Source organism: Argopecten irradians, chromosome 6, assembly GCF_041381155.1.
Source record: "Argopecten irradians isolate NY chromosome 6, Ai_NY, whole genome shotgun sequence".
In the NCBI taxonomy this organism is placed as follows: domain Eukaryota; kingdom Metazoa; phylum Mollusca; class Bivalvia; order Pectinida; family Pectinidae; genus Argopecten; species Argopecten irradians.
In genome coordinates, this window is record NC_091139.1 from 2,889,819 (window position 1) to 2,906,071 (window position 16,253).

Genomic DNA, 16,253 nt, shown 5'->3' on the forward strand with positions numbered 1-16,253 from the left:
TATCTTGTTTTTATTTATATTTAATTGTTGCTTTACAAGATTGATGGAAGCATTGCTGTGCTGTACATTTGTTAATTAATTTTTCAAAATCTTCCTTGGAAAGAATTGACAGTGATGGATGTGTAATTTAAAAGTCTGGCATCAGGCCTCCACATCTTTGTTATAATTTGTAAGCTGAAAGGAGGCATTAGCAGGTACTTTCTGCAGGTCTGGTTCGAGTACCAGATAATAAATGACATTTTGCAGCCACTATGTCTGTAGTAGGTATCAAAGTAGATATCCATTGATGGCCATAACTATCACTGCACAAGCATATACAGGTACTGGTAACTTGCAGACTTTGATAATCTCATAAGTACAAAAGAAATCACGATTGATTGATGCAACTCAACATATATAAACAATGTACATTGTATTCCATTTTGATATGCAGCTCGCTTTCTCTCTCTTGGAACAAAATATCACAGACCTAATGTTTGATCAAACATCTCCATCCATTGCTCTGTGGCAGATTACCGGTAATAACTTTTAATCCGTCTAAGATTTGCTTCTGTATAAGTATCGTTGAAGTGTGTATATACTTTGAGGGAAGAACATATTGCTTGGAGCGCTTTATAAATTTCCCCTGTCTTGTACACCACACTCAAAGTCATTTCCCACCTCATTATGTTCTGGATAAATGGATGTGTTGGAAACGTCAATACTGCAGGAGTTCCACTTCAGGATTTGGGTCCATCACATGTTGCTTTTAAGGAGTTTGGTCCCAACATCTGGAAACCAATAATAAACCAAACATAAAGAAATTTTCTTTTTAAAAAAAGCTTAAAACATTCTAGTTTTAACATTTTTCGGGCTTTGGTGAAGTTGCCAAAGTCACAACAATAGGTCATTAGTGCAAGAAGGTGATTGGATTAAACGGAGGGATTTTTAGGTCACCTGAGACGAAGTCTCAAGTGACCTATTCTCATCGCCTTTTGTCCGTCGTCGTCCGTCGTCCGTCGTGCGTCGTGCGTCGTCCGTCGTGCGTCGTCCGTCGTGCGTCGTATGTCCGTAAACAATTTACATTTTCGACTTCTTCTCCAAAACTGCTGAAGCAATTTCAATGAAATTTTGCACAAACCTTCTAAGGCATAAGGCCAATCAAAATTGTGAATTATATGGTCCCCACCCCCCAGGGGGCTGTGGGAGGGGCCAGAAGGGGTAAAATTGAGTAAAATTTCAAAAATCTTCTTCTCCACTCACAGATGTGGTAGAATCAAATACTCTTCATAGATAGAAAGGTCTTAAGGTCCTTTACAAAAATTGTGAATTATATGACCGTGGGGTCTCTAGTTTCCCCCTGGGGAGGGGGTTAAGTTTACTATACTTTATATTGAGAAAACACATTTTTGCGCATTATTTGGTCATTTGTAATAGGAAATGAGTCAAATGTTGTCAGAATTATCAGTATGAGATGGCCATTTAATCCTATTAACAAATTTTCTATGACTGACCCCCAGGGGCCTTAGGGGCGGGGTCAAAAGGGGTCAAATAGGCTAAAATTTCAAAAATCTTCTTCTGAAATTCTGGAAATGGTAGAATCAAATACTTTTCATAAATAGAAAGGTCTTAAGGTCCTTTACAACACAAAAATTGTGAATTATATGACCCTGGGGTCTCACGTTTTCCCCTGGGGAGGGGGTCAAGTTTACTATAGTTTATATAGGGAAAACACATTTATGAGCATTTTTTGCTCAATTTTCATTGGAAATGAGTCAAACTTGGTTAGAATTATTAGCCTGAGATAGCATTTTAATATCATATCCACAGTGATTCTGGCCGATCCCCTGGGGGCAGAGGGGCGGGGCTAAAAATGGGTCAAATAGGCTAAAACTTCAAAAATCTTCTTCCGAAATTCTGGAAATGGTAGAAACAAATACTGTTCATAAATAGAAAGGTCTTAAGGTCCTTTACAAAAATTGTGAATTATATGACCCTGGGGTCTCACATTTCCCCCTGGGGAGGGGGTCAAGTTTACTATAGTTTATATAAGGAAAACACATTTATGAGCATTTTTTGCTCAATTTTCATTGGAAACGAGTCAAACTTGGTTAGAATTATTAGCCTGAGATAACATTTTAATATCATATCCATATTGGTCCAGGCCGACCCCCTGGGGGCAGAGGGGCGTGGCCAAAAAAGGTCAAATAGGCTAAAACTTCAAAAATCTTCTTTAAAATTCTGGAAATGGTATAATCAAATACACTTTATAGATGAAAAGGTCTTAAAGTTTGTTTATAAAAATTGTAAATTATATGACCCTGGGATCTCCTGTTTCCCCTTGGGGAGGGGGTCAAGTATACTATAGTTTATATAGGAAAAAAACATTAATGAGCATTTTTTTGCTCAATTTTCATAGGAAATGAGTCAAACTTGGTTAGAATTATTAGCCTGAGATAGCATTTTAATATCATATCCACATTGGTCCTGGCCGACCCCCTGGGGGCAGAGGGGCGGGGCTAAAAAAGGGTCAAATAGGCTAAAACTTCAAAAAACTTCTAAAATTCTGGATATAGTAGAATCAAATAATTATAGATGGAAAGGTCTTCAGGTGTTTTATAAAGACTGTGAATTATATGACCTTGGGGTCTCACGTTACCCCCTGGGGAGGGGTTAAGTTTACTTAAGTTTATATAGGAAAAACATATTTGTGAACATTATTTTTGCCCAATTTTCGTAGGAAATTAGTCAAACTTGATTAGAATTATTAGCCTAAGATATAGCATTTTAACATCCATATCCGTCCTCGATGATCCCCTGGGGGACCAGAGGGGCAGGACCAAATTTAACAGGGTCAAATTGATTAAAATTTCAAAAAATACCTCTAAGTTCACAGGTTTGATGGAAGCAAATACTCTTCATAGTCTAAAAAGGTCAAATTTATAAATCACTGACCAACTTCAAGGCCCAGCATATAGTGTTTATATGTCTTTATAAAATTTGTTTCATTATTTGTTTCATTATATATTCTAACTCAGGTGACCGTTAAGGCCCATTGGATTAAACGGAGGGATTTTTATATTTATGCTGATTAATATATAATTAAAGAGAAGTCCAAAAAGCAATCAAGAACATGTACATGTAAACATATATTTATGCCCAATAATGTTACGGAACAAAGGAAGAAAAGGACAATTTGCTATGTTCGCCCTTCAGAAGGGTTCCACGACTTGGAGGATGTGCAAAGAGCAAAATATTGTTTAACTACTCTATAACTTAGAGAACATCTTCTTAGCGTAATGAATTTCAACGATGCGATAACAGCCCCAATAAAAGATAACTTACCTAATATGAATTTGGAGTAAATAACAGCCCCTATAAAAGATAACTTACCTAATATGATTTTGGAGTAAATAACAGCCCCTATAAAAGATAACTTACCTAATATGATTTTGGAGTAAATAACAGCCCCTATAAAAGATAACTTACCTAATATGATTTTGGAGTAAATAACAGCCCCTATAAAAGATAACTTACCTAATATGATTTTGGAGTAAATAACAGCCCTTTAAAAGATAACTTACCTAATATGATTTTGGAGTAAATAACAGCCCCTATAAAAGATAACTTACCTAATATGATTTTGGAGTGACTAACTTTAGCGACAATGAAGCCTTTTTCTTTGTCTTTGATGGTTACTTCCAAGAAAGCCATTTTCTTACCACGCTTGACTGTGTGAGCTTCTATAACGATTGTCGAACCAATTTTCGCCGGCTTCATGAACCTATAAAAATATTGATATATATTCGAAATTATAGATTTTAAAGCATTTCCCACCAATGGCGATAATGATAACAAGAAATCCCAAAGATGGTTCCCGAGTTTTTGCGTTCATACTTTTTCTTTCAACTTTTTTGTTGAACAAGTTATGAGCTTATTGTTAATTTCATTCCAAAGTAAATATAATTAATTTTTCTTTGTTTTCATACCAAATCTGGCTTTCTGATTGGCCAATATTTTTTTTGCATACCACTATGAAAAAAAAAATCCGAGAATGGCGCGAAACCCCGACGTTAACGTGACGTCACAATAGAGACATTGACGTTGCGTATTGATTCGGAAAAAAGAATCCCTTGAAAAAACACTATAATGTTACATTTAAACATACTTCATTTTATCAAATAGAGTACAAAATTAATTATAAGTATTGATGTCACTATTTTTTAATTTTTATCGGGGTATGAAAAAAAAAATTGTTTGCAAACTTTTGTGAGAATCCGCTACGCGGATTCACACAGTTTGCAAACAATTTTTTTTTCATACCCCGATAAAATTAAAAAATAGTGACATCAATGCTTAAATAATATTACAAGTAACTATTTCGCATTTATTATTGGTTTTTACTCATAAAAATAATTCTGAGAAAGATATATTTTAGTATTCCTATGCTCTGTATTTTCCGGATTATAAGTCGCATCTGAGTATAAGCCGCAATGGTTTTTTGGCGGTTTTTTATCTCCGTTTTTGTACACGTATTAGTCGCACTGGAATACAAGCCGCGGCCATCACTGACTAATCTGTCGGTAATATGAAGATACCTAACTCCCCGACCCATCATATTATTGTATGCAATGCATATACGCAAATATTAAACTTCATGACCCTCAATATTGAAGTCTCTGAACAAACAAAGTCTCATTTCTGATTGGTATATTCACTTCATGTAATTATTGAATGTTGGTCGATGAAAGAACAATAAAATATACCCGGAAATGTCGTGGAATTAAATAGATACGGCTCAGTTAGGAAAAAAACGGAACGTATGTTTTGGTATTATGGCAAAGCTCCTAAATAAATAGTCCATGCAGGGAATATACAAAGATGAACTATGTTTGCAAATATTGAAAAATTTGCGCAAAAGGATGGGAAGACATCTTCAAATATGTTATGAAAACTTGTCATTCCACGTGATTGCAGTCACTCACATGACGTGGAGGTCGGTACTGACGCTGTCTTGTTTGCGTTCGACAACATGAAATGCCCATGAGGATACGGAGTCAGCCAGTGTACAGATCATACCGCCATGGAGGGTGCCGTGACTGTTCCTGTCTGATGGTAACACGTCCAGTTCGCACACCATGCTGCCTTCCCCTCCGGACAGGATCCGTAACTGGAATGATGAATTACATGAAAAGTAATGTTTTATGAAAGATCCAACATTTCGTGTTTATTCCTCCTTTTTGCCAGAAACATATATTAATTTATACCATGATATAATGTTTAAACTTTGTATTAATGCAAAAATATCATGTTTAAAAGAATACACTTAAAAGTACACGTAGTTAGCCAATGCAAAATGTTTGTTTCTATTCTCTATGTACAATATATTTTTGATTTTGGTATACGGCTGAAATTGTTCTTTGTATATTATAATATGTATTCAGATTCTTGCGGAAAATCATTGATATAGAATGTTCTTAGGTATGTGACTATTTCATAGTGTAGATCATATGAAACTCTGTTATTTATTTTGATATGCACTGTTAGACTTAGTTCTTGTCATTCTAGTATCTGAGGTAATAAATTAATTGATGGAAATAGGTGTTGCGGACGAAACTACCATAATTTTATTCTACGGAAGACATTTGGATGTGCCAGTGCTGTTTTGTTGGCCAGAAAAAGGACAGGCATTTATAAACTACAGACTATATCTGCATTGAAGGCAGAGATTCACTGTGAAAGGTCTTTGTTCCACATGTACCATATAACTTGTATACTGTAATAAAGTAAACCGTTGGAACGTCATAACAGGTCAACAGTATCATAAAAATACAACAACATATTTTGATCGAATGACTTGAGCTATTATATATTTATTTATTGGATAAAAAATATGTGTTTTTTTTCAAAATCGTCGCAGTGATAACGGGAAAATGCCTATCTCGACGCCTTAAATACACATGCCTTAGTAACAGTTATCTCCCCTGTAACATCAACTTGCCCAACCATTTTACTTTGTTACCGTGACCACTTACTTACATATACGTATTTAGTATACATTATACAAATATTTGATTGTTTCTGTACCCGTTTAAGATTGGCCTCATGTCCACCGAGTGATGTCCGTTGGTTCTGTATCTGTCTAGAGAGACGTAGGCCCTCATCGTTGTCAGTCATTCTGATGAGTCGGGGTCAAAAAGGAGGACAAGCCCTTTCGGCCTGATAACACACACTGAATATTCATAATTTTCAGAATCACTGTCGTGAATAAGATTGAGATACATGCGTCACAAGTATTTCCAAGCCTTTCACTTGTCTCCATTTTAAAAAGCTTCATGTAAGTATGTAATTCAGATGATGAACTATTTAAAGCATACATGTACCTACATATATACAAATGTAGATGTAGATTAAATATGGGAAAAAAACTATGCAGATACATTTTATATGAAATGATTATTATCTTGAGTTTTAGAAACCTACCCATAAGCATTGAAGAACAGATTTTTTTCTTCTTTTTTTTTACAACATACATTAAGAAAATAAATCTGGTGTACATCAGGGTTTAGTTGTTTGGTATCTTTTATTACTTTGGAAATCAAAAGTCCAACTAGTCCGAAGTTTCGAAGAAATGAGACTACAGACAAATCGGAAGAAATTGTAAAACTAATTTGAGAAAATTATAAAACAAAATTTCAAATATCTGTATTTATACAGGGACATTTAAAATTACAGTGATGAAGTATAAATGTGCATTTTGTATAGGAGGTTAAGCGCTTATAGTTTCTAGTTCGACATAAATGGGTAAACAAATATGTTTTATTTAATGGTAATGTGGTAAAATACATATGAAATCTTCTAAAATAACAGACTTGTGACTTTATATTTGCAAGCATGCCAATGCACATTCAAGCACATGGCCCGACTGGCACGTATTTCTAACCAACAGTATTTATAAGTACATTATGGGACAAAGAAGTAATTCCAACCGTGTGGTCAAAATGTCAAATTTGCGATGTGATCTGTCCCTTTATCAAGACACAAAAAAGAATACGATTACATAATATGATAAGAACAGTAATACGGGACAATGAAAGTAGACAAATGAACCCTTCGGCCAATGGCAGCCGAAGGCCTCATCTACTAAAATGTAGCCATGGTGTTTGGTAGAACGCTACAATATGAGCAGTGTGTCGTCAAATGTGTGGCGGAATTTATATGTAGTGCTCATTTGTATAGGATATAAATTTAGTCGCATTGCTCCCTGGTTTTTGCAAAAATCCTAAATTTAGTCGTCTTTTACTGGGCAGCATATGCAAAGGATAAAAAAGGCGTAGAAAAGACGGGAAAAATGCTGGAAGTAGGGATTAGTAATTGAAAAGCGAGTTATCAATAAATCTCAATTTGTTCGTTAAAGCAGAACGTTAGCAAAGAAAACCAGTCTAAATGCGTTCATTGGCCTTCCAAAAGTTCTCGCATATTAATACGACGGTCAAGTTCTGCTTACGTTTTCCAGTTCTGACCATTGAAATAAAGAAAAGTTGAAAGCATTGAAAGCGAGGCTGCGTGGAAATGTAACCACGTACATAGTCAGTCGGGAGGATGTTTTAGGATTCCTATACTTTAAATTAATTTCTACTTACGCAGACAGATTCTGACGAGAAAGTTTATTTTTCTATTCCATAAGAAATTATACTGGATACATTCACACCATTTTTAACGACTTTAGTCATCCTTGCCCGACTATTCACTTTAATGCCTTTTGGATAGCGGGTCTGTAGATAGGTAACACAGAATCTCTCGATCGATCGACGCTTTGTTTGTGCATTCACCTGCATGTCTTTCCGACTAACGCTGGGTAAGTTGTAATGTGTGGCAACGGGATAGTCAGATTTGTTCTCTTTGATAGACCAGCGGTGATTGTTGATTCTGACGTTGAGTGGACCGGCGGTTTCCCCAACGTATTGCATTGTGCATTTCCTACACGAGAGCAGGTAGATGACATTGCTGGATTTGCATGTCAGTTTCTGTCGGATTTTGTATACTTTGTTGTTGATTGCACATTCAAATGTGTCTCTGGATACTGTGTATGGACACATCATGCACCGTTTATTGTTGCATGTCTGGAATGAACCCGTTTGTGCAATAGGAGCTTGCTGCTCACTACAACGTCTTTTACTTTCTTGGTCTGCCGTCGCTAGTAGCGGTGGCTCTGGGAAAATACGCATAAGTTTGGTTTATGACTCGATGATTTCCCAGTGGTTCCGAAGGATGGAAGGGAGATGTGGTAAGTTAGGATGGAATGTTACCACATAGGGAAAGCGTCGAGTGGCAGTTATGGTTTTGTAAATGAGAAAGTGGCTGCTCTATCTATAGTCCGCTAAACCTGCCTATATTATTAGGCTTTTTTTTTTTTTTTTTAATTTTTTTTTTTGCCTAATATATATTAGGCAAAAAAAAAAATTAAATAAAAGCCTAATAATATAGGCAGGTTTAGCGGACTACTCTATCTAGGGGCGCGGACCTTGTCGATTTCTTGGTCGACTAGATGTGATTCGTATCCTCAAAAGAGAAGGTGGCATTTCATCTCTTCGCACCGGCGTTCGACGGTGACCAGTATTGTCGGGCACTATTCGTCGGATTCGTTAAGCTTGTGAATAAGGAATGCTTCTGGTGGTATGCGAGGGATGACAACTGGTGGGGCGGAGGTATAGATGAGAATCAGTAGGTTTGGAACACAAGTTAGTACTGATGGCCCCTTCAACTACATTGTAAGGTGGATCTAGTGTCTAGAAATATATTGGTTTGATAGGATCCTGTGTCATCTGGAAAATCCTGTTGATAGTAGGCCTACTTCTTTGACCCTACATTTGTATATATACATTATGGGACAAAGCAGTAATTCCAATCCTGTGGACAAAAAATGTCGAATTTTCAAGGAGATCTGCCGCTTTAAATCAAGACACACAAAACGAACAGTGTCTTGAGAAAGGGGCAGACCGCCTAGAAAAATTGACATTTTGTTTTTGTCCACACTGTTGGAATTACTTCTTTATTACAAATTTACCATTAGAAATAATCCGTATCTTACAGACTTACGTTTGACGGGATCCCGAGTCATCTGGAAAATCCTGTTGATATTAGGCCTACTTCTTTGACTCCTAAGTTAACATTTTATATATAAATACTGTTGGTTAGAAAATCATGCCAGGTCCTGGTATATTCAAGTGATTTGAAACCGATTCTAATCACCAACGAACGATATTTTGTTCATAAAAATGTTAGTTCTGTTTTTAAGTAACAACAAAAATATCAAGTCATAGATGTTAGATTTCTAGGCCTAGACTATATGGCGTTTAATTTGACTGATCGTTATCAACTTTCCATCATCATATTTGTCAATTCGCCATAACAACACCACCAAATGATTTAGAGAATACATAATACACTTCTAAATATTCTATTGTATCGTCCTAATCAAGGATTTATAAATCTCATATACGTCCTTGTCCTAATGAATCCCTAAAATAATAATTTCACAAAAACTCGCATGAAAAATCATGGTGATCTCATTCATTTAGTAGACTAGTCTAATACAAGTATATTTTTTTCAATTTATATTTAATTAAAAAAACTGTAGGCCTAGGTCCGTCAGGATTTATGCTTGAAATAATTACTTTAACCAACGGTCGAACCGGTTGTTCCGAATTTTCGAAACAACCGAAACGAAAACTGCTCATGTAGTGGAACTCTTCAGCAAATGGAGGTAGTTTAAGACGCCAAAGGAATGGCTGTCGCGAAGGAAAACAACCCATAAAAGTGCATCGTAAAAATGTGATTTGTCGTTTGTGGCAGACATTAAGCTATCAGCAGGTATGCAAATTTTATTTTGTAATGACAAATGTTAATTTGGTTATCAAGAAAAAGTATATAAACCTTGTCATCTATACATTTGCATATGTTGATCTGTCGATAAAGCTTCCTGATATATTTTCGTTCGTTAACAGCACGAGACCTCTGTTGCATATTCAGCTGTCTTGAGGTTCATAAGCATTTTCGCTATAACACAACATTCAGCTACCAGATGTAATTGTCGTACGCGTATTCATATGTCCGCACTATTATTTTCTTCCCGTATCCGTTGGTAAATGTAGGATTGTTTGAAAATATTCAGTCACTTATATATATAACATCAGGGGAGATAATCTGATACATTATTGATCCGATTCACTCATAACTCGGAGTTCATTTTGCTTCATTGGATTTGGATAGCACCTTGATAAAACAACAGCTTGATGGGTTTTTTTTTCGGTTTGTTTGATGATGTCATACTCCATTATCAAACTATATGAACAACACAGTGCTAGTAGAACAAATCATTATAAGTTTACACTAATATTGGTAGGACAGAGCTATTGAAGAAGGATGAATATTGATGTGGTTGGGCGCATCCGCCCTTCCATCCGTGCTGAAGGATCAGGCAACCTTATTATTGATGGACAGAGAATTGCAGCACAATCTAAAGGACCATTCCTAAAGTAAGTTGATAACTAATTTAACATAAACAGTCAATTATAATCTAACAAAGAAAGATAGATGATAAAAAGCGCCGTTGAAGGTCACTTTACTAGCTACATTAAGGCTGCTAAAAAAACTTATTCTTCATTATGGACACAGTTGATGAATAGTTTAACAAGGCACTATTATTTTATTGCATGATATGACTAATCCAATACGACGCTGGGAAACTAATTAAGTCTGATGTGTAACAGCATGTTAGACACAACTTAATTTTTCGAAAGTGTCTTGTCATGCTCTGGATATTTTTTATATAATCTCTAACATTGTTGGAGTAGATTAATAGAATCTTTCCCTACCTATGAGGGTGTGACAACAAAATGACAACTCGAGTTGTAATACATGAAAGTCCAACCGGAGGCTTGCCGAGGGTTGGACATTCAGGAATTCCATCGAGGGTTATGATTTTGTTGTCACACCCTCATAGGTAGGGAATGATTCTTTTTCTCCCATATACAAAAGAAAATGAAGAGATAATAACCTAAAAAGAAGCATAAACATGGTTCCATCGTCTGCACGTCAATATTGATGATGTCATCAACATTGCACGCCACGGTCACATCGCATGAAATCAAGACGTCACATAACTTGTCTTCAGGTTCAAAAGGTTAGCGCGCATAACTTGTCATACTCAAGGGGTTGGCAGAGAAATCTCCCACAGCTAAAACCGGTGACAAATTCAGTGAATGGTGGGAGAAATGACTTTGTTTTAAACTAAAACTTATAAAACAGTGTAGTTTAGACTGTCTAGAACTCCCACTTAGCACTTTAGGGTTGTGAGGGAAAGATGCAAAGTCATTTGCTGGCCCTAAGTGTTTACTTTTTATACTACTTGCAAAGTCCATTTCTAACTTTAATCTTAATAACAACACCAAATTTCCAAATAAAGGTACCTTGATGGTTTGTCATTCATTGATACTCCCTTCAAAACTGGTATTTTCTGTTAAACATTTTAAGAATTTAGTTTTGAACACCCAAATTATTCTCTACAAAATCTTTGTCCTGAGGTTGGTATAACATCAAATTGATACGTGATATGTAACAAATGTTGATTTTGTAAAGACATTTTATAGCATATCAGTCAAATAAAGCAACTAGATACAAATGTTTATTTCCATTTTGTTGATTTATTCTATACAGTAATACATTAATAAGCATTGGAAATGTCGTCTTTATCATTGATGTTCTACATATGTTTCCAGCTTTTCCTATCTCCATCATAAGGATGCAGGAAACTATGATGTGTTTAAGCACTCGGTGGAGAACCTGCTTGACTTGTATTTGGCGGGTTTCAATGTGTGCCTCCTTGTCATGGGAGAGAGTGAAGCTGGGAAATCCTTCACTGTTGCTGGAGAAACTGCTAACAAAGCAGGTGTGGCACCCATGGTGTTTGACTACCTATTCAGCAGACTGGCGGAAGGTGAGAACCCATTGTATTCTGATGTCTATATGTACCTGTCACAACAAAACTTTGTTCAGAGTACATTGTATACATAAAATATATGTGAGGCCAGTCCTAATAAATTGTTTATTTCCCCTTTACCGACCCATACCACTACCAGACAGTGTTGGGTAGGTAGGTAGGTAGGTTTTTTTGGTTAGACAACAAATACCAAACATTATTAGTTTTCTTTCCAAAAGTTATAAAAGTGGAAACAAACAATATTTTATTTTATGCCTGAAAATGGAACAGACTAGAATTATTTTCATACTGTTGTATTTAGACTTTAAGCATCTACTCTAAACATGGTTTTAATAAACCTCTGAGAATCAAAAGAATAACTCTGTTGTTAGTATAGTTCTTTTTTACACACATTACAAAACATCTTATAGAAACCTTGACTGGGATTGAAGATAACTATCTTATAACCATGCAATCATTGTAAGTATGTTCGTTATAATCATTTTATTAATTGTATGTATAGAGGAAAATTATTTTTGGCTTCTTTATTTACACATGTATATATTTGTAGATCACTATCGAGTATTTTTGCATGCATGTAAAAGTTTGTAACTAAAGAGGTCATGCTGGTGGTTATATTTCTTTTATAGAAAAATTCATGGCTGATACGAAGGTGAGAAGACATAGCCCTACCGTGACTTTACAGATGTACGAGGTGTATAACGAACTGGTGAAGGATCTGCTCCAGGTCCCTGGGGTCAGCGGTGGGGCGTACAAGGACCTCACAGAGTCCGCAGACAAGGGCGTTCATGTTAAGGTCAGTATCTGTACCTCTGATTCAGCAATGTCAATATTTTTGTGCTTGCATCCTGTCTTGCCAAGATCGAGATATTTTACCCTCACTGCAATTGTTGATATCTCTGTTATATTGTATTTGCCATAATTTACGCCCAGGGCGCTTTAATAATTGTAACAAAGGTGAACCTAATGTTATTAATGAACCAAAATGTAAATTGTGGACGAAAAAAGTCAGCCATATTTTCAATCTTTCTGTCCTCGTGGTACATTTATCTGTTACAGTAAACATGTATATGCCTTTTATCCTTTTGTGACGAATTATGATGTCATGATTCACATGTAAAAGACTTGCAAGTTCATGTAATATGGGATACAATGCTGATTTTATAGGCATCACATGTAGTGAAACATTGCTAAATCCATGGAAAGTGGGTGTACATACAACTTCAACTCCTTTCCAAAAAAGGGGAGGGGCGCTTATAGGGGGAAGGGCGCTAATTAACGGCAAATATGTTAGTGAGAAAATAGTTTTTATTTGATACACTGCTAAATCAAGCAAGCGAAGGGGATAGTCAAATAATTTTTAGGCTTCCTGTGGTCATGCTGTTCTTGTTTTAATAAATAAAAGGTTTGATTATGCATTGTTTTCAATTATCAAATGACAGTAACCTGAGTCTGCTCTGCGTTTATCAATAGGACGGTACTTCTGTGACCCTGAAGGATGCTTCAGATGCAAACTCACAGTTCCGAGCAGGTATGGGTCGACGGACAGAGACAACCACTGACTATGGACCTGCTTCAAACAATGCCAGTACTATCATCAACTTTGACCTCGTAATGGTGAGTCAAGACAAATGCAGTATTATAATCTTAGATACTAAAAGATAGTGTAAGTAGTGTAGTGTTATGGTTAGCAATACAAATGAGACATATTTAGCCCACCATTTGATGTTTTCATTTTTATATGTTTGTATATTTGCTTCAACACATGTACATACATAAAGAAGAATAGGACTTGAGAAGGATTTTGAATACCAAGACTTTAGTTAATGCATTTTAGCTGCTTTCCACTCGAACAGAGGGGAGGGAGCTTATGGAATCAAGTCAAGATGCTCAACCACTTACAGAGCATAAGTGATACCCATCATTTGACCATTAACTGATATTTAATTGTGTATATGATTATGTGTATTGTTAGCACAAAAATACATATCAAATAATTTCATTTGCTTAGTACATGCACTATCAGTACTTCATTTCATATGTTCCGTGGATTTTTTTCAGGACACAATTAATTATCTTTGTCTTAAAGCGAATTGTTGGGCAAAGGAAGGCTGAAGTCGGTAAAAATGCTGTTAATATGTCCAGTATAGTTTCTTATGAAATAGAAAATAAAATTTCCTGTCAAAATTACTCGGCATGCGAAGAAGTTTATTTATATTATAGGAATCCTAACATGTCCTCCCAGTTTACAACGTCCATCTTGACATTTCTACCCAGCCTCACTTTCAAAGACTTATTTTTAGAAATTTGCTAAATACAAAGGGCTTTCCCATAATATAAATGGTCAGAACTGGACAACGTAAGCAAAACTGGACCGTGACGTCGTTTTGATATGTAAGGAAGTTTGGAATGCCAATGAAAGCATTTAGATTTGTTTTCTTCGCCTGACTATTCACTTTAGAATAAAATAAGAAGCTCCAACTTTTTAATGATGCCAATGGTGTAAAGTAAGTAACTGTTGTAAATGAAGAAAAATACGAATTCGTCTGCTCCAGGTTTTGTTAGGGAAAAAATACATTTCGTCGATGGTGGACCGATCATCTTTGAATTTGGTTAAGGTTGTGTTGGTGCAAGTTAAATACTATTATCTGTAATAACGGACATGAATTTCCACATCGATAAAAGGATTACATGTCTAAGTGTTGTGATTGGTATGGACATGGAAGAAAACAGACATTGCGAAATTTGCCGGTCCGACGGACATGTCTGGCAAAATTTGACTCAGACCATCTATTTTAAAATCCGGTCCGGACCAACCGTCCGGCAATTATTGAGTACTGGAAGTTGGTAGAAATGGTGTCTCTGAAGTATTATGCAGGTGCCGAACCTGGCAAATATGTAAACTGCATAAGATAAATTAGATAATCATGAAAACAGCTGCCCGGATACTTATAGCAGGAAGTTATGTTTACTTCAAAACTTCACATTAATGTTCGGTCCGGCAAAATCTTGTTCGGTCTAGCTTACTCACAGTCCTTGCTGGTCCGAATGTCCGGCCATTTTTTTCAACTTTCGCGATATCTGAGAAAATGGTGGATTTTCAGAATTTTAAGAGATCCAATGCGCCAAAATTTTCATGTTAAGGTTTTTGTGCAAGTTGTTAAAATGATGTTATCTGTAAGAAGTGACATTGATTTGGGTATTACAAGTGTTGCGGGATGTATGGACAACCATTTTAACAGAGAAATTTCAGGATTTTCAGTAAAGGAAGCACTTTACTTCACTTCCTATATTCACCATAATTAGTGCCCCTCCCCATATTAGTATCCCTCCCCTCTTCTAACAAAGAAATTGTATATAAACACCCGATTCTATAGATTTAACAATGTTTTACAACTATTTGATGCTTAAAACATTGGTATTGTATCCCATATTACATGAAACTGCGAGTCTTTCTCATGTCAATGCATCTAAAAAGAAAGAAGGTGCCAGGATATGCATGTTTACTGTGACAGATTAATGTGCCATGAGTACTGAAAGAGTTCAAATATGACTGACTTATCAGACTTTTTTTGTAGAGATTTTTCATCCACAACTTACATTTTGGTTCCTTGATAAACACTCCCACATTGTTATAATTTTTAAAGTGCCCTGGGCACTAATTACAATGCATACAGTATACATGTATTAAAAAAGTTCTTTTGCGTACAATAAGCTATTAAGATCTGAATTTTTATCAGATTTGACCCTTTCAATTGTATGGGGTAGGAATTGTTAATTATACAAATAATGTCATGACAACGGCACTGACTGATGGAACCGAAATAGGTCAGTTAGACTATTATATTGGTAGGAATTACATCTTTTCTGGAGCTTTTATATCGTATACGCTTCACTGATTACATCCTTAGAAGGCGAGAATAAGCTCTGCAAAGGCATAGCTTATTCTCAGGTCTAAGGGGTGGGCCAAAAGGAATGAAGGATACTGTTCATACTTGACAAGTCAAATTCTGCATACTTTAGGGAAGGGATACCATGTTTAATAAAATAAATGGCCTTGACATTCTTTTCTTTTTACAGGAATAATTTCATTTCAGTAACATAGAGAGGTCAATGTACATGGTTTTAGATCAGTACTAGTGTGCTGTTTATTTTAACTGTAACATGCTGATGTAAAAGTCTAAGCCTATTACTATTATTTTTGTTCAAATTAATGGCATTGACCTTCATTCAAGGTCAAAATTCAAAAGGCTTAAACCTACATACAATGTGT

The 16,253-nt window shown here is 35.8% G+C and overlaps 2 protein-coding genes across 2 annotated transcripts in view; one reads left to right on the top strand and one right to left on the bottom strand.

The window, feature by feature from the left end:
* Nucleotides 1-3: 3 nt before the first annotated feature.
* Nucleotides 4-6,217, bottom strand: LOC138324724 (acyl-coenzyme A thioesterase 13-like). The gene is made up of 4 exons (XM_069269828.1): nucleotides 6,067-6,217; nucleotides 4,965-5,149; nucleotides 3,612-3,763; nucleotides 4-770 (listed from the first exon to the last, which is right to left on the bottom strand). Exons 1-4 carry the CDS (start codon nucleotides 6,154-6,156, stop codon nucleotides 736-738), a joined length of 462 nt encoding a protein of 153 aa, XP_069125929.1. The 5' UTR covers nucleotides 6,157-6,217; the 3' UTR covers nucleotides 4-735.
* Nucleotides 6,218-9,711: 3,494 nt separating this feature from the next.
* Nucleotides 9,712-16,253, top strand: part of LOC138324726 (coiled-coil domain-containing protein 78-like) — a 29,145-nt gene continuing 22,603 nt past the window's right edge. The window contains exons 1-5 of the mRNA XM_069269830.1: nucleotides 9,712-9,852; nucleotides 10,385-10,517; nucleotides 11,760-11,977; nucleotides 12,610-12,776; nucleotides 13,454-13,597. Of these exons, the coding sequence (XP_069125931.1) occupies nucleotides 10,405-10,517; nucleotides 11,760-11,977; nucleotides 12,610-12,776; nucleotides 13,454-13,597 (642 nt within the window). The 5' untranslated portion in view covers nucleotides 9,712-9,852; nucleotides 10,385-10,404. The remainder of the gene's footprint in view (nucleotides 9,853-10,384; nucleotides 10,518-11,759; nucleotides 11,978-12,609; nucleotides 12,777-13,453; nucleotides 13,598-16,253) is intronic.